This window comes from Leptonychotes weddellii, chromosome 15 (assembly GCF_054177405.1).
Source record: "Leptonychotes weddellii isolate Sample4059 chromosome 15, ASM5417740v2, whole genome shotgun sequence".
NCBI lineage: Eukaryota > Metazoa > Chordata > Mammalia > Carnivora > Phocidae > Leptonychotes > Leptonychotes weddellii.
In genome coordinates, this window is record NC_138383.1 from 5974760 (window position 1) to 6002051 (window position 27292).

Below are 27292 nucleotides of genomic sequence, written 5' to 3' on the forward strand. Positions count from 1 at the left end.
ACTCGATCCCGGGACTCCAGGATCATGACCTGAGCCGAAGGCAGTCGCTCAACCAACTGAGCCACCCAGGCGCCCTAGGTTTTATCCTAAGTAACTGGGGGGCACAAGAAGGTGTTGAGGGGAGAGACCGATCTGGTTTGCCGTTCTTTTATGGTTATTTTTTATTATGGAGAAATTTGAGCATACATAGAAGTAGAAGAGTATAATGACCCCATGTACCATCCACCCCCGACCAACACCGCCCCATCCTTACGTCTACCCACGTCCCCCTCTTCTGTGTCATTTTGAGGCAAAGCCCTATTGTCCCATCCGGAAATACTTCTCTATAATAGATAAGGGCTTCAAAACCAAACCACCATCCATTATCACATCTAAAAAACACAATTCCTTAACATCATCAAATATCCAGTCAGTATTCAAATTTCCCCATTGTTTCATAAACATTATAAATGCATATTTTTAAATGTGTTTGCTTGATCAAGAAACAAATCAGGTTTCCGCATAGTGATTGGCTGCTGTAGCTTCTGAGCCTCAATCTCTAGGATCCTGCTCCATCTCTCTCTCTTTTCTCGCAATTTGTTTGTTGAAGGAACTGGGTTACTTGTCCTTTAGGGTTGTCCCGGATTCGTTTTTTAAAAAGACTGGGACAGTCGCAGTGTGGTGAAATGTTGGGGGCCTGCAGGGGCAGCAGGGAGCCCACAGTTAGGAGGGGATTGTGCTAGCCCAGGCACTAGCAGGCAGTGCCCTCTGCATTTGTGATGTGGAGGCGGTGGAGAGGAGGAACTTTCTCCTCGCCAGGGCTCCGTGGAGGATGCTGTTTTCCCTGTTATCTTTGGGCCCGACAGTAACCCTCAGCATGGTGGTTCTCTACCTTAACGAGGCTTTAGAAAAATACAGACGCCCAGGGTCCCATCTCTGAGATTCTGAGTCAGTTGGTCTGAGGCAGCGCTTCCCAAACTGGGGGGCTCAAGAATTACCTGAAGAGCTTGTTAAAATACAGATTCATGGGCGCCATCCTCAGATTCTGATCCAAGAGGTGTGCGACGCGCCTGGGAATGTGCATTTCCAACAAGCTCCGCGGGGGCAGCTGATGCTGCTAGGCTTTGATCCAGCGTTGCTCCGGTGGGGGCCCGCTTGAGTAGTTTTAAAAGCCCTCCAGGTGATTCCAATGGGCAGCAGGGGTTAGGAACCACGTCAGGGGCCGGAGGCAGGTGTTGCCGCACAGGGCCTCGAGGGGCGCGCGGCATCTTCATCAGGGGACTGCGGGAGGGAGCAGAAGTTGGGGCGGGGCGCGCCGCCCCCGCCCCGACTCAGGCCCCGCCCCCGCCCCGCCCCCAGGAGCCGGGCTCCGCCTTCCTGCAGCTGGGCGTGTCCCTGGAGCAGCAGCTGCAGGTGCTGTTCAAGGTGCTGGAGGAGTACGACTGGAGCGCGTTCGCCGTGATCACCAGCCTGCACCCGGGGCACGCGCTCTTCCTGGACGGGGTGCGCGCCGTCGCCGACGCCAGCTACCTGAGCTGGCGGCTGCTGGACGTGCTCACGCTGGAGCTGGGCCCGGGCGGGCAGCGCGCGCACATCCAGCACCTGCTGCGCCAGGTCGACGCCCCGGTGCTGGTGGCCTACTGCTCGCGCGAGGAGGCCGAGGTGCTTTTCGCCGAGGCGGCGCAGGCCGGTCTGGTGGGGCCCGGACACGTGTGGCTGGTGCCCAGCCTGGCGCTGGGCAGCACCGACACGCCCCCCGCCGCCTTCCCCGTGGGCCTCATCAGCGTCGTCACCGAGAGCTGGCGCCTCAGCCTCCGCCAGAAGGTCCGCGACGGCGTGGCCATCCTGGCCCTGGGCGCCCACGGCTATCAGCGGCAGCATGGTGCCCTGCCCTCGCCGGCTGGGGACTGCCGTGGCCACCCCGGGCCTGTCAGCCCCGCCCAGGAGGCCTTCTACAGGTGGGCACCTGCCCAGGGCATGGGAGGGGGACAGGGCGCTTTAGCGGACCTGGGCTGCAGTGAGCTTGGGCTCGCTGGCCACACCTCCCACCAGCTGTGTGCCTGGGGCCAAGTTACCTCACCTCTCTGAGCTTGGGTTCCTCAACTGAAAAAAAAAAAAAAAGCCGGTGTGAAGGTGTGTTGAGGATTGTGGAGGGGGTGTGTCAATACAGGGAAGGAGAACAAAAAGGGCGCAGTCAGTGCTACCTGGTGGTGGTGATGGGGGTGAGGTAGAAGGTGGGGGAGGGGGCCTCTGGTCCTGGGCAGGGCTGGGGGGACACCCTGGTTTCTCTCCCCCACCGCAGGCACCTACTGAATGTCACCTGGGAGGGCCGAGACTTCTCCTTCAGCCCTGGTGGGTACCTGGTCCAGCCCACCATGGTTGTGATCGCCCTCAACCGTCACCGCCTCTGGGAGATGGTGAGAAGGGGGTGAGCCCAGGGTTCCTCGGTATCCTCTCATTTTGTCCCCAGCCCCTCTTGTCCCACAGCTGAGCAGAGGGTCCCTTCTGTCCTTCATCCAGCCCCTCATCCTTCAGGTCTCAGCTGAAGCATCTGCACTGCACCAGGGTGGGTGAAGCACCTCGGCTCAGGGCTCCCATGGCACCCTAGCCCCCCACCACGATAGAACTTGTCAAGCACTCCTCACAGAGTCCTGCCCCTGGGGGACTCACCCACAGCTATGCTGGCCAGACGGACATGTAAACATATAGAATTTGGGGAGATCAGTGCTTGAGGAGAGATACGTGCAAAGCATTATGGGGACACAGAGAAGGGCCGGAAATCAGTTCTGTCTTCAAAGGAGGGAACTGGGGAAGGATTCACAGAAGTTGGGACATTTGGGCTGCACTGTGGAGGGCTGAGTAGGAGCCCATCAGGAAGGGATACTAGCCTGGTTTAGACAGAGGGGCAGAGGGTTTTGAGGCATTTTTAAGTGATGTGTTTGGGGTGCGGAGGCTGAGGAGGAAGAGTGGGGTGAGGGGGGTAAGGTGGACCTGAGTGGGGAAGGCCTTGAGTACCGGGTGAAGAACTTTATACTGAGGTCGGGGTGGGGGGTGGGGTGGGGAGTGTGGTGAGACAGGCTTAGGTCTGGGCTCGAGGACGATGCGGTGGGCCAGCAGCAGTTTGGGGGCTAGATCAGTAAAACGCAGGGACCAGAGGCTGGGAGGGGGCTGCAGGGAGCCCTCCCTCCTGGTCCATGCCCAGCCCCTTGCCCCGACTCTCCTGCTCCCCAAATGCTCCTGCCCCAGATGTCCCTAGGTTAGGGAGGGGGATTCTTGGGCCTGGCAGCCCCCACCGGAGGCCCCACCTAGACGGTGGGGGGATTTGGGCTGGGGGTCCCTGGCTGAAGCTGGTCACCCTTTGCAGGTGGGGCGCTGGGACCACGGCGTCCTCCACATGAAGTACCCGGTGTGGCCTCGCTATGGTGCGTCTCTACAGCCTGTTATGGACAGCCGGCACGTGACGGTGGCCACGCTCGAAGAGCGGCCCTTTGTCATCGTGGAGAGCCCAGACCCCGGCACGGGCGGCTGTGTGCCCAACACCGTGCCTTGCCGCAGGCAGAACAACCACACCTTCAGGTCCGCGAGAACACGTGGGAAGGCCCCGAGTGAGCTGTGTGCTGCCCCTCGATGGCAGGCGGGTGTGGCTTGTGCTTGGGTGGGGGGGTGGGGGCCACCTGCTAAACGGGGAGAAGCGGCTGGCTCTGACTCCTGGTGGTCTCTTGGTGGCAGCAGCGGTGACACAGCCCCCTACACCAAGCTTTGCTGTAAGGGCTTCTGCATTGACATCCTCAAGAAGCTGGCCAAGGTGGTCAAGTTCTCCTATGACCTGTACCTGGTGACCAACGGCAAGCATGGCAAGAGGGTTCGGGGCGTGTGGAACGGCATGATCGGGGAGGTAGGCCCGCCACCGAGGTCCTCCTGAGCCCACCCCCCTGCCCGCTGGCCACCCCAGGCCCCGCACATCGCTCACCACCCCTCGATGTTCCTGTGCTGGGGTCAGTCGGGCCGGGGCCGGGGCCCAGCTCCTGAGGCTCTCCCAGCTGGCAGGGAAGATGGGCTGTCACCAGTAATGCTCCCTGGGCTGGTCAGGACTGCAGTGGAGCTCTAAGGACCCCAGATAGGAACAGCCGACTCAGCCAGCCGGTGGGGGGGGTGCCGGAAGGGCGGCCGGGGGCGGCTGGGGAGGGTGCTCCAGCCGGCGGGATGCCTCCTCCAACCCGGGCCTGGCCCCCGTGGCCCCAGGTCTACTACAAGCGGGCAGACCTGGCCATCGGCTCCCTCACCATCAACGAGGAGCGCTCCGAGATTGTGGACTTCTCTGTGCCCTTCGTGGAGACGGGCATCAGCGTGATGGTGGCCCGCAGCAACGGCACCGTCTCCCCATCGGCCTTCCTGGGTGCGGCTCGGGGTGGGCAGGGAGGGCTCCGGGGTCTGGGGGGCATGCTTGGAAACAGGGAGTTTGCGGTGGGCCTCAGAGGGCCAGCCCGGCCACCGCGGGTGCCTTGGAGGTTGGCCGGAGGCTGTGCTGCAGGAGGGTAGGACGGAGAGGGAAGAGCTGAAGCCCGGGTTCCGTTCTGCGCGTGAGTGTTGGGCGAGCAGGGTGGAGGGGCCATGTGGGGGCAGGAAAGCTGGGAAGGCAGGCTGACTTTAGGAGGTGCCTGGCGGGCTAGGACGCGCTGGGGGGGAGCTTCCCAGGGAGTTGGGGGAGCTGGCCCAGAGAGTGGGAAGTGAGGCTAGCTCGTGACCTGATGGGAATTCAGCGTTTGTGGCGCAGCCCCTTTGTGCCAAGCCTCACACTAGCTGCTGGGGATATGGCCATAGTCCTGGGTGTCGCCAAGCGCCCTGTCAGGAGGTCAGTGGGACTTGCAGTGTGAGGTTTACAGAGAGCCACGAGGACAGGCCAGCCTCAGCCAGGAGCAGAGGAGAGAGTCCCCTTCCTGCTGTGTGGCCTTGAGCAAGTCAGCAAACCTCTCTGAACAGGGTTCCTCAGCCACGCGTAGAAGACAGCAGACCCCCACCCCGCAGGATGGGCATTGCTTCAGGGGACCCGTGCTTCCTGCAGTGATGCCTCCTTGCTCGGGGAGACTGAAACCAGTGGGCAGACTGGTCAGAGCAGCTTAGTTGGTCTCCCCAGCTCCTGGGGCTCCCGGGCCCTGTCAGTACGATCAAAAGTGAGACTTGATCTCAGAGACCCTGATTCCAGGCAGAACAAGCAGCTTGTCCACGTCCGTGCTGGGCCAGGCAGGGCACTTCCAGAACAGGAGTGTGGTTGGCAGTGCTGGCAGGGGAGGGAGGAGAGGGAAGGAGAAAATGCCTTGGGCAAGCTGCCGTGGCTTTGTGGAATCTGGCCAGATGGGGAGGAGGAGGAGGAGGATGGGAGATGGAGCAGGTTGCAGGCCTTGCAGGCTGGGGAATGGGACAGGGAGGGGAGAGCCCAATGGGTGTAAAGTCTCTTTCTGTGAAAGAAAGCTGTGGGTGGGACAGGGATCCAGGGGAGATGTGCAGTCAAAGGGAAGTTTCCTGGGGTGGGGTGCTGGGATCTTGTCCCAGGGCAGAGGGGGCAGGGAAACCAAGAATCCTGGAGAGCCTGACCTCCCTGGGGGGTGGGGGTGAGGGTTCTCTCCTGGGGCTCTGCTGCTCTGACAGAGACCCCTTGGCTCAGTCCTCCTGCCTGATGGGCCCCACCCTGACCAAGTGGATGCCCCTGCCTGCACCCAGTGCTCTGGGCTGTGGGTGCGAGGGATGGTAGTGAGGCCTCTGAGCTGCCTCCCTCTGTTCCCAGAGCCCTACAGCCCTTCGGTGTGGGTGATGATGTTTGTCATGTGTCTCACTGTGGTGGCCATCACGGTCTTCATGTTTGAGTACTTCAGCCCTGTCAGCTACGACCAGAACCTCACCAGCGGCAAGAGTAAGCTCTCAGCTGGCCCTGGGAGGAGGGAGCACGGGGAGTGGGGGGGGGGCGGGGTCAGGGCCTCAGGGACCCTGCAGAGAAGGCTGGATCCTGGGTGGGGTCTCTGGCTTGCGGACAACCAGCAGGGGCCAATCAGGTACATGAGAGAGAGAGAAACGAGGTGGGCTGGCTTGTCCTGGAGTGGGGATGGCTGGGGCCCCGCCCAGGACAGAGTGAAGAACTGGGTCCCTCTGTGCCCACCCTCTCACTCCCAGAGTCTGGGGGCCCATCCTTCACCATCGGCAAGTCTGTGTGGCTGCTGTGGGCGCTGGTCTTCAACAACTCGGTGCCCATCGAGAACCCCCGAGGCACCACCAGCAAGATCATGGTCCTAGTCTGGGCCTTCTTTGCTGTCATCTTCCTCGCCAGCTACACCGCTAACCTGGCCGCCTTCATGATCCAGGAGCAGTACATCGACACTGTGTCTGGCCTCAGTGATAAGAAGGTCCTGGGGCCGCAGCCAGCAGAGGGCAGGGGGGCCAAGAGCAGGGGCAGGCCTGTGGGACCCAGGAGGGGAATTTGAAATGGAGCAGGGAGCAGGAGGGAGCTGGGGAGCCTGGTGAGGAGAGGCTGGGACCTGGGGTGAGGGGGCAGAGGGCTCAGGTCCACCGACTGAGTGGCCTTGGATAAGTCTCTTCCTGACCTGGCTTCAATGTCACCACTTGTAAAACACAGGAGTGGCCGGGACAGTCTCTCGGGCTCCTGTGCCCTGGGCCCAGGGGACGGGCTCGGGGAGTGTTGGTGCCTGCAAGGCTGGACGGAGGGTGATGAATGGCGCCTGTCCTCTGCCCACAGTTTCAGCGGCCTCAAGATCAGTACCCACCCTTCCGCTTTGGCACGGTGCCCAATGGCAGCACAGAGCGCAACATCCGCAGCAACTACCGAGACATGCACACCCACATGGTCAAGTTCAACCAGCGCTCGGTGGAAGATGCGCTCACCAGCCTCAAGATGGGGTGGGTCCTCAGCTCTGCACCCACCCTCTGACTTCTCTACCCACATGCCTCCCTGATGACCAGCCTCAGCTCTGGCCCTCCCTGAGAGAAGCAAGGTGGGGACATTGAGGCTGGGGTGTCCTGTAGGACTCCTGGGGAAGGGGGTAAGGAGGTCTTGGGACAGAGTAAACTTTCAAGCAAAACTAGATGCCCACCATGGGGCCCAGAGATGCCGCTGAGGTCCTGACCAGGGTTCAGCCTTGGCCCGAGGTGGTGGTTGTGACTTTCCTAGGGTCCTAGGGGCATGGAGGGGCTGGGCAGAGAGGGCGCGTCCTCTGGGCGTGGAGAGTTCCCTGGTCTCTCTGAGAGGAGGGTAGGTGGGGTCCCCGAGCTACGCAAAGGGCTCTTCTCTGTATCCGGGACCCAGGAGAACCAGAGAAGGCTCTGCCCACCCATCCCTCCTGGTCAGTGCTCAGCAGGCTCGTATGGCCCAGATCCCTGTCAGGCCCCAGGTTTGGTGTCCCCACCTCACATGACCCCTGGCCTGTCCCCAGGAAGCTGGACGCCTTCATCTATGATGCTGCTGTCCTTAACTACATGGCGGGCAAGGACGAGGGCTGCAAGCTGGTCACCATTGGCTCTGGCAAGGTCTTTGCCACCACTGGCTACGGCATCGCCATGCAGAAGGACTCCCACTGGAAGCGGGCCATAGACTTGGCGCTCCTGCAGTTCCTGGGGGACGGTGGGTGCTGCTGCTGGGGGCTGGAGGCCCAGGGTCGGCCATGGAAGCTGAGGTGGGGACAGCTGCCTGATGGCTGGTCGGCATCGCCATTACTGTTCTCTGAGTCCCAGGGCCCGTGGGCAGGAAGAGGTCTCTGGGAGTGAGAGCTGGGCCCATGGGTGGGGGTATTTGGAGGGACAGCATGAAGACCTGGGGAAGAGCTGGGCTTGCCAGGACTACACGGGAGTCCCTGAAGGGCAGGAAGACAGGAGGAAGCTCAGGCCACACGGTGGGGCTTGGGGGGAGGCTCAGATCCTCTCTTTTTTCTCTAGACCCCTGTCCCAACCACTTCCATCTTGAGATCACCTAGGGTAGTGCCAAGGGCCTGCCCAGTCCCAGAGCCGGGGACCCAGGCTTGCCTTGGTACCAGCGGCTCCCATGTGTAAGCAGTCCCGCTGAACCTGCCCCCAAACCCAGAGGCTTCAGCGCAGTAAGATAAAACTGATTTTCCATCAGTGCCACAGAATGAGAATGATAGCAATGAAGGTGCTGTGGTGTCCTCGGGGGCCTAGGCCTTTTGTCTCTGTGTGCCCAGCTCCGTGCCTGACATGGAGATGCCCCATAAGTTTGGCCCCGATGTGAATGATAGCATCAACCCAGCCAGCAAGCTTTTCCTGGGCATGTGGGCGGTGGGCACGTCAAAGGCTGGCCTCGCCTACCCCAGCCCCCGACTCTGCTTTTCTTTCTTCCTGCTCATTGACACCCCCTACCCCCCAATCCTGCCCCCGCTGGGCTATATCCCCGTGTGGGCCTGCAAGGGGGTGGGACCCTGGCTCCAGACCCCTCCTTGCTCCAGGTTTGGGTGAGCATTGGGAGGGTCTTTCCTGAGCCAGTTGTCCCCCTGTCCCGTCCCCACCCTTGCCAGGGGAGACACAGAAGCTGGAGACGGTGTGGCTCTCAGGGATCTGCCAGAATGAGAAGAACGAGGTGATGAGCAGCAAGCTGGACATCGACAACATGGCTGGTGTCTTCTACATGCTGCTCGTGGCAATGGGGCTGGCCCTGCTGGTCTTTGCCTGGGAGCACCTGGTCTACTGGAAACTGCGCCACTCAGTGCCCAACACGTCTCGGCTGGACTTCCTGCTGGCCTTCAGCAGGGTGGGTGGTGCCACCCCGCCCCAGGCAGGCCCCAGCTTTAGGGGCACCAACCCAGATTAAGTCAGAGCTAGCCATGGCCCCATTTACAGATGTAAAAACTGAGGGCCTGGCAGCATCACACAGCAGATGAGAAGCAGGGCCCTTCTGCAGCAGGCGGGGCAGTATCTCGAAGCCAGGCTGACCCGGGGCCAAACCCTCACTGCTATTGACAAGCTGTGTGCCTTTAGGAAGAGAACCTCTTGGGCCTCAGACTGCTCCCGGGGAAACTGCGCTCTCGGTGAAGGAGGCGCTTAACAAATGCTAGTTGCTTCCTAGGAGTTGGGGACGCCTGGGCTGGTGCTTGGACCGGGAGGTGCGCCGTCCCTGAAACGAGCTGGCCGCTCATGGCTGTCTCCTCCCGGCTGCCCAGGGCATCTACAGCTGCTTCAGCGGGGTGCAGAGCCTGGCCAGCCCCGCGCGGCCGCCCAGCCCGGACCTGACCGCCGGCTCGGCCCAGGCCAGCGTGCTCAAGATGCTGCAGGCCGCACGCGACATGGTGACCACGGCGGGCGTGAGCAGCTCCCTGGACCGCGCCGCGCGCACCATCGAGAGTTGGGGCAGCGGCCGCCGCGCGCCCGCGCCGCCCGCCTGCCCCGGCCCGCGGCCGCACACCCCCCGCCCGTCCCCCGAGCCCAGCCCCACGGGCTGGGGACCGCCAGGCGGGGGCCGCGCCGCGCCGGGGCGCAGGGCCCCGCAGCCCCCGGGCCACCCCCCGACACCCAGGCCGTCGCTGCCCGACGTCTCCCGGGTGTCGGGCTGGTCGGCTCGGGAGGCGCGGCGGCAGGTGCGGGCCGGGAGCGGCGGGCGGCACCTCTGGGCCTCCGAGAGGCGCGCGCTCCCAGAGCGCCCCCTGTCGCCCGAGCGCTGCCACTACAGCTCCTTCCCTCGGGCCGACCGGTCGGGGCGCCCCTTCCTCCCGCTCTTCCCGGAGCCCCCGGAGCCGGAGGACCTGCCGCTACTCGGGCCGGAGCAGCTGGCTTGGCGGGAGGCCCTGCTGCGCGCGGCCTGGGCCCAGGGCCCACGCCCGCGCCACGCTTCCCTGCCCAGCTCGGTGGCCGAGGCCTTCGCCGGGTCCAGGTCGCTGCCCGCGGGGTGTGGCCGCCTGGCCTGTGGGCGCTTGGCGCAGGCGCCGCCGATGCGGCTGCCGTCCTACTGGGAGGCCTGCCAGGAGGGCGTGTGGGCGAGGGTCCCCGCCTGGCCGCGCAGACAGCCCGCCTGCCTGCATGCCCACGCCCACCTGCCGCTTTGCTGGGGGGTTGTCTGCCCCCCTCTGCCCCCCTGTGCCAGCCACGGCCCCTGGCTCACTGGGGCCTGGGGGCCTCCGGGGCACAGGGGCAGGACCCTGGGGCTGAGCACAGGCTACAGGGACAGTGCGGGGCTGGAAGAGGTCAGCAGGGTGGCCTGTGGGACACACGGCTTCCCTGGACCTTGTACCTGGAGGCGGATCTCCAGCTTGGAGTCAGAAGTGTGAGGGGTCAGAGACTCTGGTTCATGGTCAGCTGGATTCTCTGCCTAGCGCTATCAGGGCTAGTGGGGGCAGGTGACTTGGACTTTTCTGGCTTCTGCCTTGAAATCCTGGCTGTGGGCCCCCAGTGACAGATGTCCTCTATGGTCAGTTCGGTGGCCTCGGCAGTCTCAAGTCCTGGTGTGGGCTGGGTGGGCTCTTGCTGTCCTCTTATGCAAAGCCCTTCCCACCTGTTCTGGAGTCACCGGGAGCAGTGGGGTCTCCCTGCCCCGCCATTAGCTAGTTCTTAGTCATGACTGCTGGGCACCTGGCGTGGGAGCATGGAGGCTGGAACTCGGGGTTAGGGCAGGGCTGTCCCACTCCTTACTCTCCCTGTCTGGAGTCTCTTCTCGGAGCACTGGGGCATTAAACAAATCTTTTACAACCCACTGGTCCTGGCTGCCTCATTCTGCATCCCTGGAGGGGGCACACCACAGCCCGTAGGCAATAGGAGCACATTGGGGGTATCCCAGGCAGGGTGTCTGCCTAGAGGAGCAGCTCCCTCTGGGGGAGTATCTGGGAGATGAGGCCGAGGGAGGGCTCTGGGCAGCAGAAGCCACTTGGTATTCAGTGCCGGCTCCTACCCACCCTGGAGCTGGATGCGACAAATGTGCTCAGCATGGGGGCTCGGGGGATGGAGTTCATCCTTCAATCTCCTTGAAAAGAGAGGCTCATGCCAGCGGCTGTGGGTGTCCTGCCTTGCCAGGGGTCCACCTGGGAGCCTGACAGTGTATCAGTGGGAATGGGAGGTCTGCTGCGGGGAGTCTCCTGGGCTCTCCTGGGCCCTGGCTGGCTGTATTCTCTCTTGGTGGTGAATGTGTGGGGCTCTGAACTGCCTGCCGGCTCTGGAAGTCTGGCAAAGGCAGCTTCTGAGATCAGACACGGCTCAGTCTTGCTGGTGCCAGGGCTCTTCGTGGGGGTCAGAGCCCCAGGTCAGAGAATCTGCCGGATGTCTCAGTCCTTCATTGTCCCTCTGGGCTCCCCACCCCACCTCCTTGCTCTGTCGCATGTCATCAGTCCTGGACCATCTAGAAGGCTGGCTCTTGGTGAAGAATTGTCAATGCTTTCCCATCTGTGGTTGTGTTCAGCTCCCACAATGACTCTGTACAGCAAGCGAGCCCTCATTCTCCCATTCATTCCACAAACACGGTGTGATTGGTGCCGTCAGACCTTGTCTAAGTGTGCACATGGAAAGCCTGGGGCCTTGCTGTCCTTGGCAAGTTGGGTGAGGTAGGGCAGAAATTACCTCCCTGTAACAGGGAGGAGGCAGGGGAGGGCAGTGCTCGAGGCCGACACCACAAGCAGCCCCTGCCCCGTGCCCTTTCCCACACCACTCTTGCTGGTTCCCTGTCTCCCAGCACTCCATGACTGCGGGTGGAGGGAGCCCTGAAAACTGAAGTTTTTTGTTTGGTTTTAGGCATGAGAGCAGCTGAAATGGTGGAGTGGGAGAAACTTTTTTTTAAAGATTTATTTGAGAGAGAGAGCAATTTAGCAGACTCTGCACTGAGTGTGGAGCCTGAGTTGGGGCTTGATCTCATGACCTTGAGATCATGACCTGAGCCTAAACCAAGAGTCAGACAATTAACCGACTGTGCCACCCAGGCGCCCCTGGAGTGGGGGGATATTTCTAACACGGCTCCTTTCCTGGCTGGAGAGCCAGACTCTGCCAAGAATGGGTGTCCATTCTTGGCACAGGCAATGTCATGTCCTCGGCCCTATGGATTTTCACAGATCCAGGTCTCAGCCACAGGTGGTAAATGTGGGTCCAGGTGAGTGCTCGAGGCCAGTGCCCTGGGAGTTGACCTTGACTACAGCCACGGGTGGTGAGAGAGTTAACTGTTGGCTACCAGACCCTGGACCGGACCCCTCCTGCTCCCTGAATCTGAGCGCAGCTCTGGGTGGAAGGCTACAGCAGGTAAGCTGGGAGGAGTCTTGAGGTCGGGCTGCTCTCCGCTCACTGCCCAAGATCATTAATAACCAAGAACCGGAAAGATAATTAAAAGCCAAATGTGGAGCCGAGCCTACTGCTGACTGGCTCCGAGGAGGGGCCAATCCTGCTCTTGGAGCCAGGCTCTTGGCTGCCTCGTTCCTGCTCTAGGAATGTATTCTGGGGAGAAGTGAGCCCCATGGTAAGTGGAGGCAGGGAGGACGCTTCCTACAGGTTCAGAGCTTGCTTGGCCTGGCTCCCCAGCCTCCTGCTCGGAGCCGTGGTGCCCCCTGCACCTCCGAGGGAGGACCAAGGAACAGCCCTGCACTATCGAAGAGGGCAGAAAGCCTGACAGGGGAGAGGAGGGAGCCGTGGCACCAGGCCAGAGACGATCAGTCATCATAAACAAGGGCCTGACTGTGTAGCAAAGAGCAAGCTGAGTCCACCCAGGCACCAGACACCTGGATGCTGGCTTTTTCTTTTGGTGGGATACGAGAGGAGGGAGGCCCTGGGCCACCTGTCTCACCCTGCTGCTGCGTGCGTTTCCTCGCCTGGCTTTCCTGGGAGCTCACTGTCCACACCACCGCTTTCCTGGGGCCTGTGAGCAGGCAGGGGGCACAGGGCTTAGCCAAGGGCAGGCATGACGGCCTCGGTCAGGATACCTGGGCTTCAGTCCCGGCTCCAGAACTCTCCAGCTGGGCCTCGGTTTGGTTCTTAAGTTCCCTGGAGCCAGAGAGAGACCACTTTCTCCCCCAAAGCCCTCTAGGCCCTGAAGAATTCAGACCAGTTTCCCGTTTCTGAATTGTAGCCGGCAGTTGCCACAATTCCGCAGGAGGCTATGAAACCAGCAGGTGCCAGGGACCAAAACCAGGGTCTTCAGTGAGTCCTGGGTCTGTGGCGACAAGCAGTTATGGCTGGCAAGTGATAAGAGAGCCGAGCATCAGTACGTAATAGTTTTATTGAGCACTTTTGTGCCAGGCACTAAGCTCAGTACTTAAGTTCCCACAACTGGTCAGCGGCGCAGCTACAATTGCCTTCCTGTTACAATGACGGGGCCGAGCACGGAGGCTTGCCGCCTGCAAGGGGCAGCTCTGACTCCTTGATCCACGTTCTCAATCCCTAAGTTAGGCCCAGGTTCATGCGGAAAGCACCCAGCACCATGCCTGGCACATACCAAGCACTCAGGAAGCTATTCTTCCTTTCTCCCACCGACACCACGAGCCCCAGCCCTGGGCGGGGTGTGGGGGAGGTTTGCAGAGCTCTCTCCTGCAGTCCTGGGTCTCGGTTTCAGAAGAGCAGCTTTTCAGTGGCTGTTAGCATGGGCAACTTGGGGTCAGCCCTTCCTGGGAATCGGACGCCACACCAAGACAGGTGGAGACAGGTGTGGTCACATGCCCGAGGGCCGGGCCCTGCCAGGCTCCTCCCCCGGGGCTGGATTCCCCTGAGGTGGGGCGCAGCCCCCATCCTCCACCACTCTGACTTTAGTCTGCCTATTGCCGAGGCTGCTCCCGGCCTCCATGTGGCGAGAACAGCTGTGTCGCTAAGGGCCTGGCAAGGTGCCCGCTGCCCACCTTCCACCACTCAGCAGTGCCTCCCAGCCTGTCACCTGCCATCTGCCCCATCCATAAGACCGTAGCCGCCTCTCTGGCCTCAGGTGAGGGAACAGGCAGGAGCCCCTGGACCCAGGGCCCGAGGGATCGCGGACTCCCACCTTGGCCCAGCCTGCCCTTGGGGCCAGTCTGGGTGAAAGGCACCAGGTAGAGGCTGTTGAGTTATGTGCTCCTCCACAGCCACATCTGTACCCAGGCCAGGCCCGGCGTGCCGCCTCCTCTGCCCTCCCTGCCACTGGCCCCGGGGGCCCATCTGTAAAATGGAAATCATGATCCCACTCGCCCACCTCGCCCCACCGATGTAAGCACTTGCAGCCAAGCGTGCCTGATGCACTGGGTGAACAGGCATCATCAGGGGTCTGTCTAGCTCCTGGCGGTCCCCCCACCTTGCTCTAAGCCCCCCTGGCTATCAGTAGAGAGGAAGGCGACCCCATCTGACCTCCAGGTGGTCAGACAGTAGGTGAACGCCGAGGAGCAAAGGAGCCCAGACAGCGGCGATGGGGAGTACCCGGGCTTACCGTCAGCGACGCGGCCACTTAGGGCCGATTCGGTCCCTCCAGGCCTGGGGCTGCCGGGCTCGGAGGAGGGGAATGCAGCCACCGACCCGGGCACTGCCGTATGCCTCCAGATTGTCACATAAATCAACCTGGGCTTTATGATGCTAATAAACTCACCTCCAATATTTGGTTTGGAGCCTGGGGCGGCAGGATGATTTAATTTGCTTTGTCCTTAAGCAAGAGAGGATGTAACTGGAGAAGGGGAAGTACAGATGTTTTGCGTTTTTAGCAAACAGCTGGGCAGCTCCAGGTAGGGCTGGAGCCATGGAGTGCCTGCCCCCTGGGAGCCCTCCCTGCTCTGCCCACCGGAGGCTGGAGCCTCCTGGGAAGAAGTTGCTGTGGCAGATGGGGAAGGGTGGTCTAGTGTTCACATGGATGGAAAATCACAATACTTGGGGATGGACTAAGAAGTGTCCAACAGTGAGAATGCAGACAGACCATGGCCAATCACGCACGACCCGGGGTTCTCACGGGCTGTGGCGGCCAGGGGCCAGGGCGGGGGGTGGCATTGCCTGTGGACTCCCCGGTTCATACATATCCCAGGTCTTCCTCCCTCTCCCTCCAAGGCCACCATGGGCCCCAGGAGAGCCGGCGTGGTCACTGTCCAAGGTATGAATACCGCGCCATGTAGGAGGCTGTGAAGGTTCCTGAATGCGGGCTGAGCAAGGCACTGAAATCAAAAGGGGGGTGCTGGTTTGGGGACCTGAAGCCCCACCCCAGACAGGCAGCTCCAGGTCAAGCTGCTCTGGGCTCCAGGACAGGTGGGCCAGGCCCAGGGCTGGGGGGATGCCAGGGAGGGTCAGGAAGGACCCCCAGGTCCTGAAGCAGAAGGCACACTGAAAATGCAGAGTTCACTAGTCACCTGTGTTTCCAAGGAAGGCTGGCCCAGCAGAGGCATGCATGCTTGTGACAGGGATGGGGCCATGGAAGAGCTGGTGAGGTGGCTAGAAACTCACCCCTCCTTCCATGAGAATGGTGCCTGGTGCCCCATCTCACTCCACAGCACCCAAGGGTCATGGAGAGCATGTGGCTCAAAAGGGAGCCACCTTTAGTACTCGCGTGGGGACAGCCAAGCCTGCTGCTACCCCACAGGCCTGACCTCTTAGAGGGTGGGAAGCAGAGCCCCCTCACTGCCACATGCTCAGGGTGCTCTCAAGCCACTGTGATGGTGGCTGGGGGTGGCTCCCTTTCGTGGTCCTTATACATTGCCCCCGGTAGTGCAGGAGACCCCACGGGCCCCATGGGGCAGTCAGGAGAGCAGCGGATCCCTTTGAGGGGTCACAGCTCTGGGCTTAAACTGTCTCCTGGGCTGAGTCATCACGGGCTCAGGAGCTCGGGACTGATGCTGGCACCCATGGCAGGGGCCCTCACAGCGACAGTCCAGGGACCCTGGTGCTGATCAGCACTTCCTGTTCTTGTCACGGGGGCTGGCCAGGCCCTCCCCCGGGAGTGGCACCTGGCCACTCCAGGCCTGCGGGGAAGGTGGGACCTGGCAATCCTGGTGGGGAGGAGGCTTAGGGCCTGGGACTCGCCCTGAGGCAGCAGCTACCTGTGCGGCAGATTCCCCAGACTAGGACGCACGAGGGGCTGGGACAAAGGAGGAGGGGACGTGGCGTCTGGTATGAACAGTGGCAGTGCCAGCCAGCACTGTGTCCCCACCGTGCGGGGGAGGAGGCTGCCCCTGGTGGTTGTCTGCTGGGGCCTGTGTGTAGAGCCGTGGCCAAGCCCGGAGTCTGGGGCAGCTGTGTGCCCAGGCCGTGCAGCTCGGCTGGCCGGGGGCAGCTCCACGCAGGGGAGCCCGGGGGGAAAGGCTGCCCAGCGAGTGAGGCACAGTACAGACCGTGCAGAATCCTGGTGGGGGGAGAAGACCCCCGGCCAGAGATGTGGAGGGTCCCCTCCAAGAATCCGGCCTCGCCTACCCCAAGGAACCCTGGGAAGGAGCTAGCTCTTGGCTCCGCAGGTGGGGAGGTGAGCGGGGGCGCCGGAGTGGTCTCTTACCACCAGACACATGCTGCCATCAGACCTTGGTCTCGCTGAGGACGATGTTGGCGGTGACGAAGAAGAAGCAGGAGAAAGCCCAGAACAGCACAAAGCCCACCCAGAAGGTGTGGCGGAAAGGGGACCTATGCTTGTTGATGGTCCCGTAGCCCAAGGTCAACTGGGTGTCCTTGCGGCAGTGGTACACCAGGAAGGCGGGGATGACGTACTGGATGCCCGTGCCTGCGTAGGCCCCCGTGATGCCCACCAGGGACTCCAGGTCATGGGTGCAGAAGGCCACCAGCACCGGGGGCAGCAGGGTGATGATGGGGAACACCACGCGGTCCACCACCCAGGGGTACGTGCCCCCCTCGCGGTGGAAGAGCGTCTTCCAGTTGTTGCGGAGGGTCACGGCGATGATGGGGAAGTTGGTGCTGATGGTGAAGACGGGGAAGAGGCCCAGGAAGAAGCGCACGGCGGCCACGCTCACGACGTCACAGCGTGCAAAGTTGAGGGTGTACATGTCCATGAGGCTGTCGCCGCGGAAGCAGAAGATGGCGGTGAAGCAGAGGAGGCCATAGAAGGCGAGGATGAGCACGTAGTCCAGGAAGACCAGGCACGTGAGGTGGCGCTTGGAGGACACAGGTGTGACGAGGGAAGGCAGAGAGTGCTGGCACATGAAGGAGTAGACGCACACGCCGAACAGGTTCCGGACCCCGGAGAGGTCAGCCAGGGGCGGGTGCCCCTGCCGGTGTCCGTGCCCAATGCGGACCAGCGCCAGCACGATCATGATGGCGAAGGCTGGAAGACAAGAGGGCAGTCAGCCAGCTGAGCGGGAACCGGCCCTTCCCCTGGAGAGCTGTTGGTGTGGTGGCGCCTGGCGAGAGGCCGGAGCTCCAGGTCGGCAGGGGCTGCTGACCGTGCTCCCTCTCCCCAGGGCACGAGGGAGTGTCTGTCTCGGGGGATCTGGGCGTGAGAAGGGGCTGTGCTGGGGCGGTGGGCAGGGCGGCCCCGCACCGCCTTCTCTGCGGAGTGCGTGCTCCTGGCCGGGTGCCGCTTGGCTCCCTCGCGGGGCTTTCTCGGGGCCTCCTCCACTCGCTGGCCTGGAGCGGCCGGGGCAGAACTCATGTTCTCTCCCCCTCCCTCGGCTGAAAGAGGCCGGCCTGACTGAGGCACAGGGCCCCTCCCCGCGGGGGAGGCTGGGGGTCTCCCCACTGTCCCCTCAGGCCACATCACATTCCCTGGCTCCCCGGAAGGAGGCCTTTCTCCTGGGACACACAGAAAGCCAGACCAGGGTCTTCCCACAATGACACTTGGGAGTGGGAGTGACAGGAATGGAGCTGTCTGGCATAGGGGACAGGAGGGGAGGGAGCAAGGGGACAGACCTGCGCAAACTGCCAATGAAGAAGATGATTTGTTTCTTCCTCAGCCCGCTCCTGTCCCCGCAGCTCCTAACTCTGGGCGCTCCACGACCCTCCCTGCTCCAGAGACACTGCCTTCCGAGCTCTGGCAGGTCAAGGGGAAAGCGGAGACCCAGCTCCTCCCGTGGGCTCTCAGCCCAGCGAGCTGTCTCTGGATTAACCCCTGGAGGGCGGAGAGGGGGTGACAGGACAGCCCAGGACGCAGGCAGCCTGGCTCACCAGATGTCTGGGGCTGAGCGCAGGAGGGGTGTGTGGGACAGAGATCTGTGCAGAGGAACCGCACCGCAGCAAGTGCGCTGGGCCAGGGTGGAGGTCGAGTCCCCTGGGGGCCAGGTCACAACGGGAGCTGAGCAGTCAGATGGCTACAGCTGGACGACCGTGGGAGGTGGGGACCTGGGGCCGCCCGGGGACAGGCTATTCAAGAGGCCGCGGCTGACAGTCCTGCGAGATTCAAACCCTGCTCTGCCACCATCTCAGGTGTCACCTCGTGGCCTGGTGCCACTCACAGCTCGGAACGAGTTGAGTGGAGAAAGCTGTCCCTGTGGCTCAGCCTCAGGGCCCCAGGCGCGGCGGGAGAAGGCAGAAAGCCAGCCAACTCTGAGTCACTGAGTCACGGCTGCCTCCAGCCCCGGATGCTGGCTAGTGCCTCTCCGCCCCCCTTCCTCCTCAACGCTCCATCTCCAGGGAGTGCTGGGACCTGCACGCTTGCTGACCTCAAGCCCCGGGCTTTCCTTACTGCAAATACACCAAGGCACGGAGGTTTCCAAGACAGGAGGAGTTTTTAAAGCACACGGAGGCGTGGGCAACCTCCATCCTGAAGGTACAGCTACTGACGGGTGGCTTCTGGAGTCACCGTCTTGGGAGCTGTGTGTCATTATGTCAATGACGATATGGGACATTTTCTAGAACTTTCAGGGTGGCTTACAAAGGCGTGGCTATGGGAGATAAGAAAACATCTCACAATCCTCTAGCTACAATTAGGCTTACATCACAACGCTATCACCTGGATTAGTCACCCATCTTGTTCTCTTACTCAAGTTTATTTCCAAAAACTGGATCTACCCCCAAGGGCTAGATGCTGGATCCTATCCAGGAATGAAGATGCCAGAGGCTCTTAGGAGGCGATTCCAGCATTAAAAAGTGGCAGCTCCTGGAGAAGGCCCTGGAGGGGGACAGTCTCACCTGGGGGCCCTCCCCCGTGAGCCCCAGTCCCGTCAGCCACACGCTGCGCCGCTTTGTCGAAAGCTTACATAAGCCGTGTGCCTTAGCAGCACGGGGAAGCAGAGGTGCTCCATTTGCCCCCTGGATCCTGACCCAGTGACTGCTGGGTGCCCCTTAATGCTCCAGTGGGGGGGGAAGAGGGGCATTCGTCAGAGCTGCATGTGATGAGCACACCGCTCCGAGCTGAGCAGCTCTTCTGAGGAAGGGCACGCACACGATGTCTCCGGAGCAGACGCCCGAGGAACACCGCCCGGGCTTGGGATGCATTGAGGACTGGCTCTGTGAGAGGAGCCCCAGCGAGCCCTGGGAAGGGGCAGTGGAAGTATGAGGCCTAGGAGCCCTTTGGGTCCCCCCATCCCTGCCCGCCCCCGTCACTGCAAGGACACAGGGTGGGTGCTGGCCTGTTCAAAAGAAACCAGGGATGCCCTGGACTTCATGTTGTAACGGAGGGACAGAGAGGGAAGGGACCGGAAGGAAGCAGGAGGGCCAGGTCCTGGACTAGAGGCATCAGGACTCACCCCTGTGCTGCAGGCCGGCCCCTCCGCTTGTGACCATACCCCCTCGTCCCTGGCTCCTCCCTCCTGCGTTCGCTGGAGGAGCAGAGTTCAACAGCCATCTCCTAGATTGATGGTCCCATCCCTGGGAGACAGCTGCTCCCCAAACTCATTAGGCCTGATAATAAATCAGGATGAAAGGAGGGTGACAGGGTGTGAGCGACAGACTCTGTCAGAAAGCATGACAGAGAGCAGGGTTCTGAACGAGCACACTGACGCCGGAGACGTGGCCAGCCACCGCCAGAGACCCTTGTGCCCACCTGGCCACGGCTGTGTGGGAGGTGTGGACAGACACTGGACAGAGCAGTGAGCGCTCCCTGACGTCTTGCTGACCAGGGCCTGCAGTTCCCGGAGGGCAGGGGTGCCTGGCTTCTCTCTGACCCTCCCAGGCCGTGCTCAGAGAGCCCAGGGGAGGGGACCAGGGTCACAGCCCACATCCACCTGCGACCTCGCTGGAACTCACACTCCAAGGGGTGAGGAGATGCAGCGAGTTGCCAGGGATGATTCTGTGGTGGGGAAGGAGGTGAGGGCCTGACACGTCACATGAGGAGTGGCTGTCGGCCTGGGGTGGCACAGCTGTGAGGTGAGGAGGCAGGACAAGAGACTTCTCTTTAAATAGCTGAAGTAACAGCCCATGTGAAAAACTTGCACTTGTTTCGTGTAACTCACAGCTCGGCCGGGACCACCCACCCACCCACCTGACAAAGCCGTGCTGAGTGCCCACACGTGCCAGCACGGTTCTGGGCACCTGGGGCCAGTGCACTGAGCAGACCCAAGCCCTGTCCCTTGGGAGCCCACCGTCAGCCCAACCGACAGAAGTTGCAGAGACAAAGTACAATAAAAGAGAGAACTGGTAACAGCCACATTAGCGGCAGGGCAGGTGATGAGATCCCCATTGTGGGAGGAGTCCAAGTCCTATCCAAGCCCACGGGCAGAAGACCAGCCGGGGGTCGCAGAGGGAGACCGGGCCTCAGGACAGGGTTCTGGCAGCAGGAGGCCAGAGGAGGAGGGGCTGGAGGCAGGCCCCCTCCCACACCGGGAACATCTCCATTTCCAAGCTCCCACCCTAGTGACTTGGCCTAGGAGGTGTGCGACCCTCACCTGCTTACTCTGGCTGCTGCTGAGTTCCAGCCGCCGGCCTCACCACATCCACCGGCTTTGGGGGCGCAACCTGCCCCCCCGGCTCCCGCATGTCCAGTCCTCGGGCTCCTCCCCTCTCGCCAGCAAGAGCCAGGTAAGCAGCCCGGCCAGGAGCTGCGGGGCCTCACGCTGTCCGCCCTCACAGCCACACTCCCCTCAGAGTGGGGCAGGGGGTTCCTCCCCGCCTGAGTCCCCCTCCCCTGGGGCCTCACTGGCTGCCGGAAGCCACAGGTGGGCCGGGGCCTCCTAGGAGGAGCTGACTTGCTCTTGGGACAGAGTGGGGGGACGGGCAGGGGTCTGAGGGTGGGGCCCAGGGTTCTGCTCCAGCTCTATCCTCCACGTGCCCAAACCCATCCCCGGGTAAGCGAGGAAGGGCCAGCCTGCGCTGCGGGGTGGACAGGGAGGAGCGCCTCCCGGGGCCTCCAGCAGCAGAGCAAGTGTGGCTGACACTGCGCTAGCCTCCGGGCCATGGCCGCGTGGGTGAGGCCCGGGCAGGGCTCCGCTTTCCTCACAGAATTCCAGGGTCTGCGTGGTGCTGGCATGAGCTGGACCGCCTGCCCGGGCACCCCTGGAGTTGGGGAGCATGGGGCAGGGCGCTCCTTGCCTGGAGGGGGGCGGGGCAGAATGCTCCCGGGAGCCCCCGCCCCTCCCCCCACCGCCCCCAGGATGTCCCCCAGAGGTGCTGCAGGCACCCAGGCCATTCCGGCAATCAGCTGCTGCATCCTGCCTCGTCTGCCCGGAGACTTGACCTCACTCAAGTCTCTGACCTCTGAACCTGGCCCCAGAAGTCCCGAGGCTGTGGTAGGCCCCAGCCTGTGCTGGCCCGGATACCTGGCTGTCCTCTGAGCTCCGTAAGTGGCTTTAGCTTGGACACATGTGAGGCAGAGGCCATCCGTCAAGGCGGCTGTCACGAGGATGGCACTCTCTTCCCCAAGCAGAGAATCAACACGCCAGGGCTAATGATAACGAATGGCCGTGGCGTGCCCATCCTCAGAGCTGGATCCGGGGAGGATCTGGCACCAGCTTCCTCCTTCACCACAGTGCTGCCCTCGGAGGACGCTGGGGCACAGATGTGTCTCTCCTTAGGCTGGTCAGAGATTGGCCTGGGCCTCCTGAGATTCAGGAGGGCTGGGGGGAAGCTGACTGGGTAACACCTGGCTGAGCTGCAAACAGCTGAAGACCAAGCAGTTTCAAAGCCCTTAAGCAGGAGCAGGTGACTGGGCATTTGTTCCTTACGTAACAGGACCGACTAGGAACGGAGAGCCGTTTCGCAGGCTCCCGAGACCCACAGGGCCGGGGGTGTGAGCGGGGGCTCACCTCCGGAAGCTCTAAGGCCTTGGAAACCACCCCGGGGAGGGCAGGAGGCTGCTGCTCTTCCTCTAAACAAGCTCAGCTTCTTAAGTTACACTGGATTCAACCAGGTCCTGCCACTGAACTGTGTCACCTTGGGTGGTCCCGTCCCTTGTCATTGCCTCCATTTTACCACCTTTAAAAATGGAGGTGATCACAGCGCACCTCATGGAGGACAGGACCAGAGGGCGCAGTGAAGCACCTGGGTGGAGCCCGGCCCAAGCCATCCCTTAGAACTTTTATCTTCGTAGAAACCTTATCTCCCATCCCGAAAATCCTGGTCCTGGGCTGGCAGGAACCTGCCAACTCACAGTTCTCACCTGATTCTCCTTTTGCTGCGAGGAGGGGACTGGGATCATCCTAGGGACCCCACCTGCCCTGGCCACGTCAGGTGCAGTCATAACCCTTCCAAGAACATCCCCTGTTCTGGGCGTCTCTGGCCCAGGTGTCAGATCTGGGCTGCTCACCCCCGTTCGGTGAACCAAGCAGCTCCCTCTTGCTCCACATAAGGCCAAACAAGGACAAAGTGTCCCCACCATTCTAGGGGGACCCTGGGTGTGTGCTCTTTCCGAACAGAGCTGAGACTGAAAAGGAATTATCTTTGGATTTCTGGGGCTCACATTGCTCCATCCTCCTTTGGCCGTCACCCTCCCACCTGAGCACAGGCTGTGGGTCGGGGTGGGGGCTCCTTTCATGCCCCCAGAAGACAGGACATACTGGCCTGTCATGCTGGGAGGAGTCCCCATGGGGAAAAATGAGAAGTTCCCTCACAGATGTGCTTGTCTACAAACGCATCTGGGGCCTCAGTCAGATTTTATCTCAGGCCGTAAGACATTCCGGGATTGCTGGTCTTGCCTGTAGTAACTCATGAAAAGTCACCTGTGTTTCCATTGAATGGAGGGAATTCAAAGCCAATCTAACTATGTTCCCAGGCTGAGTCAGCCCCTGTGGTTTCAGGAGGATTCCAGCTCTGTGGTCCTCATGGTCACTGTCATCGTCATCATCACAGATGAGGAGAAGGATGTCTGGATAATTAACTTATGGACTGAGGTTCCATTCTGTGGCTGTCTTATTTATTTCAAAAGGGATGCCTGGCTGGCTCAGTCAGCAGAGCATGCGACTCGATCTCGGGGTTGTGCGTTTGAGCCCCACATTAGGTGTAGAGATTACTTAAAAATATTTATCTCTGAGAACTCAGAGCAGAGTTCCTTTTTCCAAGTGTGCTGGGAGCAGGGGGCTGTGGGCAAAGAGCAGGTATTTGAGTCTCTAAAGCTATCAAGTCTCAAGTAGGAAATCAAGAGTTCTGGCCTTTCCATCCCTCCCCTTCCCACACCCTCCAAGCACAGCAAGTGGGGCCGGGAGGCAAGTGTCTCCATTTTTCATTCTTACGCTATCAGAGCAAGCTCAGTTTGTAATGGCTGGAACAGCAAAGCTGTGGGGCCTCTGGCTAGTAGCCGACTAATCTCCTTCCGAGATTGCAAACATAAAACTTCAGCTCTGTCACCTTTCCCGAAGGCCGCTCAGTCCTCTCCTTTTGTTGTGGACTGAATTATCTCCGCCTCCAATTCCTATGCGGAAGCCCTGACCCCCAATGAGACTGCTTGGAGATGGGGCCTCTAAGGAGGTGACAACAGTTAAATGAGGTCATAAGGGCCCTAATCTGACAAATGAGGTCATAAGGGCCCTAATCTGATGGGACCCTGGTTCTTATAGGAGGAGACAGAGATGCCAGAGCTGTTTCCCTGCATACAGAGAAAAGCCTCTGGGAGGAACAGCAAGAAGGTAGCCGTCTGCAAGGCAGGGAGAGAGGCCGCACCAGAAACCAACCCTGCCAGCACCTTTGATCTTGGGTTTCTATCTTCCAGAACCAAGAAAGTAAATCTCTACTGTTTAAGCCACCCAGCCTGTAGTATTCGGTCCTGGCAGCCTGAGTGGACGGAGGCATCTCTTCAGCGGTAGCTAGATGCACAGACAAACCTGGATGGAGAAAGCGCATGGGGAAAACAAGGAGAGGCAGTGCTCCAGGGAGTGCTCAGAGGCCCCTGGGCTGCACATAAGTCCGGGAGCTCCTGGGCTGCCATGGGCCCCAGTAGCTCTGAGACACCCAGGGCTGCTTCTGAGGTTCACACTGGCCTGTGTGAAGTCCAGTTCTGTCCAGAGATGCACCTGCAATCCCCCCCACTGGTCAGAGGCCTCGCCCTGCTGATCACAAGCTGGGCCTCACCTCCCTCCCCTTGCCAGTGTCCAGGCAGCTGGCCCACGACCTCCCGGCCTCCTGGGATCATCTGATGGGCTGGCCAGCACACGTCTGAGCCACATGCAGGGCAGAGCTGTTGACAACAAAGGCTGCTCACAGAAGCGGGGTGGCCGTGTGGGGCCCAGCAGGGCTCTTGGGTCAGTCCCATTAACAAAAGGGGCAATTTGGCGGCCTGGGGCTGGCTTTTCAGCAAACTTTAACTGGGTACCCACTCTGCCCTGAGAGCAGGAAGACAGAAACTCCAGGTTCCTCTCCTTTAAAGTGCGTTTGCAGAGAGAACTTTTAGAAAACCAAGAATCAAGACGGAGATAAGACATCTACAAAAAGGTTTTCTTGGATTCCCTCCACTGGCTGAGGAACGAGAAGCCGCACACTCGATGGCCCAGGAGAGCCCCGGACAGGGGCCCAGGGAGAGGGTGGGTGGGGCGATGCTGAAGGCCAATGCTGGCTGGCTGCTCGGGGCTAAGGACCCCCTTCCTGGCCCTCTGAGGAGCACTGGTTGAGGGGACAGCAGTGAGTGGCTGTGGAGGAGTTCATATACCAAGCTGGCATGCCAAGCCAACAGGATGTGGGCCACAGATGGCCCAGGCAGAGAAGACCCCTGGCCGCTGCTGGTGACAGGTCAGAGCAGCCCCACCACGAGGCGCTCAGCTGAATCAGTCCTGGATCTGCAGCAGAGTCAGCCAAGCGGCCGCAGAGAATTTTGGGGACAGGTAAAAGCAGAGCCCTTATGTTCCCAGGTGACGGTCTCCTCCTGGGGACCTTCTGCTACTCGGGCCACCACCGCCGAGTCCCACCTCTCCCTGCTGGCTCGGTCTGGAAGACAAATCTGGGGCACTTGCTGGGGGGAGGAGGGGAAAGCTGGGCTGAGGCGCTTCATGAGGTTCGAGTCTGCCCACGGACACTCAGAGAGGCTGGTGCCTGACCCACTTTGAGGGGAGCACAGAGACGGGCGTGATGAGCACCACGCTGCTCTGAATACACAACCAGAGAAAGGAGCCCCGTGGGTCCTCGCCAGCCCAGACCGAGGAGGGCTGCCGTGCTCCAGAGCAGTCTTTATTAGGAAGAATCAGGTTTTTAATAACACCAAGTGGGGCACCCCGAGCTGAGCCAGCTGTGTGTGTCCCCAACCGGGAGGCGTCTGCAGAGGAAGCTGGTAAGGGAGGGTGAAGTAATGATGCCATCTCAGCCTCTCCTGCTGGACAGCTCATGCCAGCATCCCAGGTGGGGACAGTCTACAGTCATTTGCTTAGGGGTTTAGGGCTCAGGCTCTGTAGCCACAGCTACTGGGCCTGTGGGACAGCACTTAAGGCCGTGTCTCTCCTAAGTGTTCCCCGGTCTACTGACCACCAACAGAGCGAGAACCAGGACCTAAAGAAGCAGCCCCAGGCCGTTCAGTGAGATGCACCTGCTTCTCATTTCTCTCAGGCTCAAGCTTCCTTGGAAGTGGTGAGGGTGGAGGCTGGTGGGGTGACGGGGTGCACGGGGGACCAGTGCTGGTGTGAGGCAGAGGGAAGGCTGACAGAGCCACTGTTCCTCCCGGAGGTGGCCTAGGCCATGTCCCTGATCTCATGGCCAGCCCAAGGGAGGCTCCTGCTGAGGCCACCCCCGGGATGTACCGGCCAACGGAGATGATGACGGCGGGGCTGCAAACCGCGGCTGCTCCCTGAGTGCTGACCCCGGCCAGGCACAGTGCTAACAGCCCTCCGCACACGATTTCGGATCCCATTTTATCTTCGAGGCTGCTCCATGGGGGGGGGGGGTCCTGCCCCAGACAAGGAACCTGGCTGAGGCAGGCTTGGGCTGTCCATGCACGGGACCAGTGTGGAAGGGAACAACGGGGGGAGGCTCCAGAGCCGAAGCCCTGGGGTGAGTGACGGGACAGCAAGCAGGGCTGGTCAGGAAGTCGGCTAAAGCCTGCACAACGGTCTCACCTGCCGGACGGCACCCGGGATCTGGGTCTCCCAAACTGACCCACCAGGGCTGCCCAGAATTTTTGGGGGGAGCACAAGAGATGACTCAACACTGGCACTTGTCATACAGGTTTCGACATTTTCCTGGGCAAGTGGCTATCGGCAAAGGCCCATTCTGGCAGCAGGAGGCGCTAATAACCGGAGGAAGCCACTGGCCTGAAGGCTTGGGCCGTGTCCTGAGCTCCGGGGGCCCTGCTCGGGGCGGGGCTTCTGCAGTCTTCCCCAGCCTCATTTCAACAGATGGCAGAACAAATTCCTAATTAAGCACAAGAAAGTTTCCGGCTCAGCACATTTATTTATGATTTTCCGGTCCCTTTGGTGCTCATTCTTCCCTTTTGTCTTCCTAGAACCCAAGTCGGCTTATTGCCACCCTGCACTCCCGCTCGGCTCTCTTGGACAGTCTGGGCCCTAATCTGGGGAGAGGGAAGGGGCAGGGTGTGCGGGAGTGTGGGAAAGGAGGGAGGGTCAGGGGGGGACACGGCCACACAGCTGCTTCTCAGAAGCAAAATGAAAAGGAGTTTGTTGCAAACTGACAACTTGGAGCAGACTGGAGAGGACAAACGGGGCTTTGGTGCTTTCTGCTTTTGGAGAGTTCTAGAAAAACCACCTGGGGTGAGCTTGGGCCAGAGAAGAGACCCCCCCCCACCCCCGCAAACATCCCGCAGGCAGACCCCGGTCCTTCCTGCAACAGGGCTGTCTGTTCGCTGGTGCCTGGCAGATCCCTGGGACTCCTCCAACCCTGTCGTCCCCTTCCTCGGCTCCCTGCCTGCGGCTGCCCCAGAGCCACGATGAGGGAAACCCCTCCCACTAGCAGGGAGGAAAGGGCCCAGGTGGCTCCCATGCCCCCTGCCTGGAACTGAACCTTAGGCTTGGGTACAGTCTAGAGTTTACTTAACTGGGCAATTTTTCTTTCGCTTCAGAGGGCTTTGTGTCACAGAGAGGTTAGCTTTCCAGGCGCAAGGGTCTGAGCCCCTCCGGGGGAAGAATGACTGCCTGCATGGTCACCCAGAATGCTCTGG

General features: G+C 61.1%; 2 protein-coding genes across 5 annotated transcripts in view; one reads left to right on the forward strand and one right to left on the reverse strand.

Moving 5' to 3' along the window:
• Positions 1 to 1107: 1107 nt before the first annotated feature.
• On the forward strand, positions 1108 to 10971 carry GRIN2C (glutamate ionotropic receptor NMDA type subunit 2C; the record flags this gene model as incomplete). The annotated part of the gene is made up of 11 exons (XM_081804544.1): positions 1108 to 1937; positions 2282 to 2396; positions 3344 to 3555; positions 3712 to 3874; positions 4222 to 4375; positions 5762 to 5887; positions 6145 to 6374; positions 6725 to 6885; positions 7419 to 7606; positions 8511 to 8743; positions 9153 to 10971. Coding segments are annotated over 11 exons (3513 nt in total), but the record flags the coding sequence as incomplete, so codon positions are not given.
• Positions 10972 to 14505: 3534 nt separating this feature from the next.
• Positions 14506 to 27292, reverse strand: part of SLC38A12 (solute carrier family 38 member 12) — a 53538-nt gene continuing 40751 nt past the window's right edge. For all 4 annotated transcript variants that reach the window (XM_081804547.1, XM_081804545.1, XM_081804546.1 and 1 more), the window contains one exon: positions 14506 to 17158. In XM_081804547.1, coding sequence (XP_081660673.1) covers positions 16398 to 17158 — 761 coding nt within the window. In that variant the 3' untranslated portion in view covers positions 14506 to 16397. The remainder of the gene's footprint in view (positions 17159 to 27292) is intronic.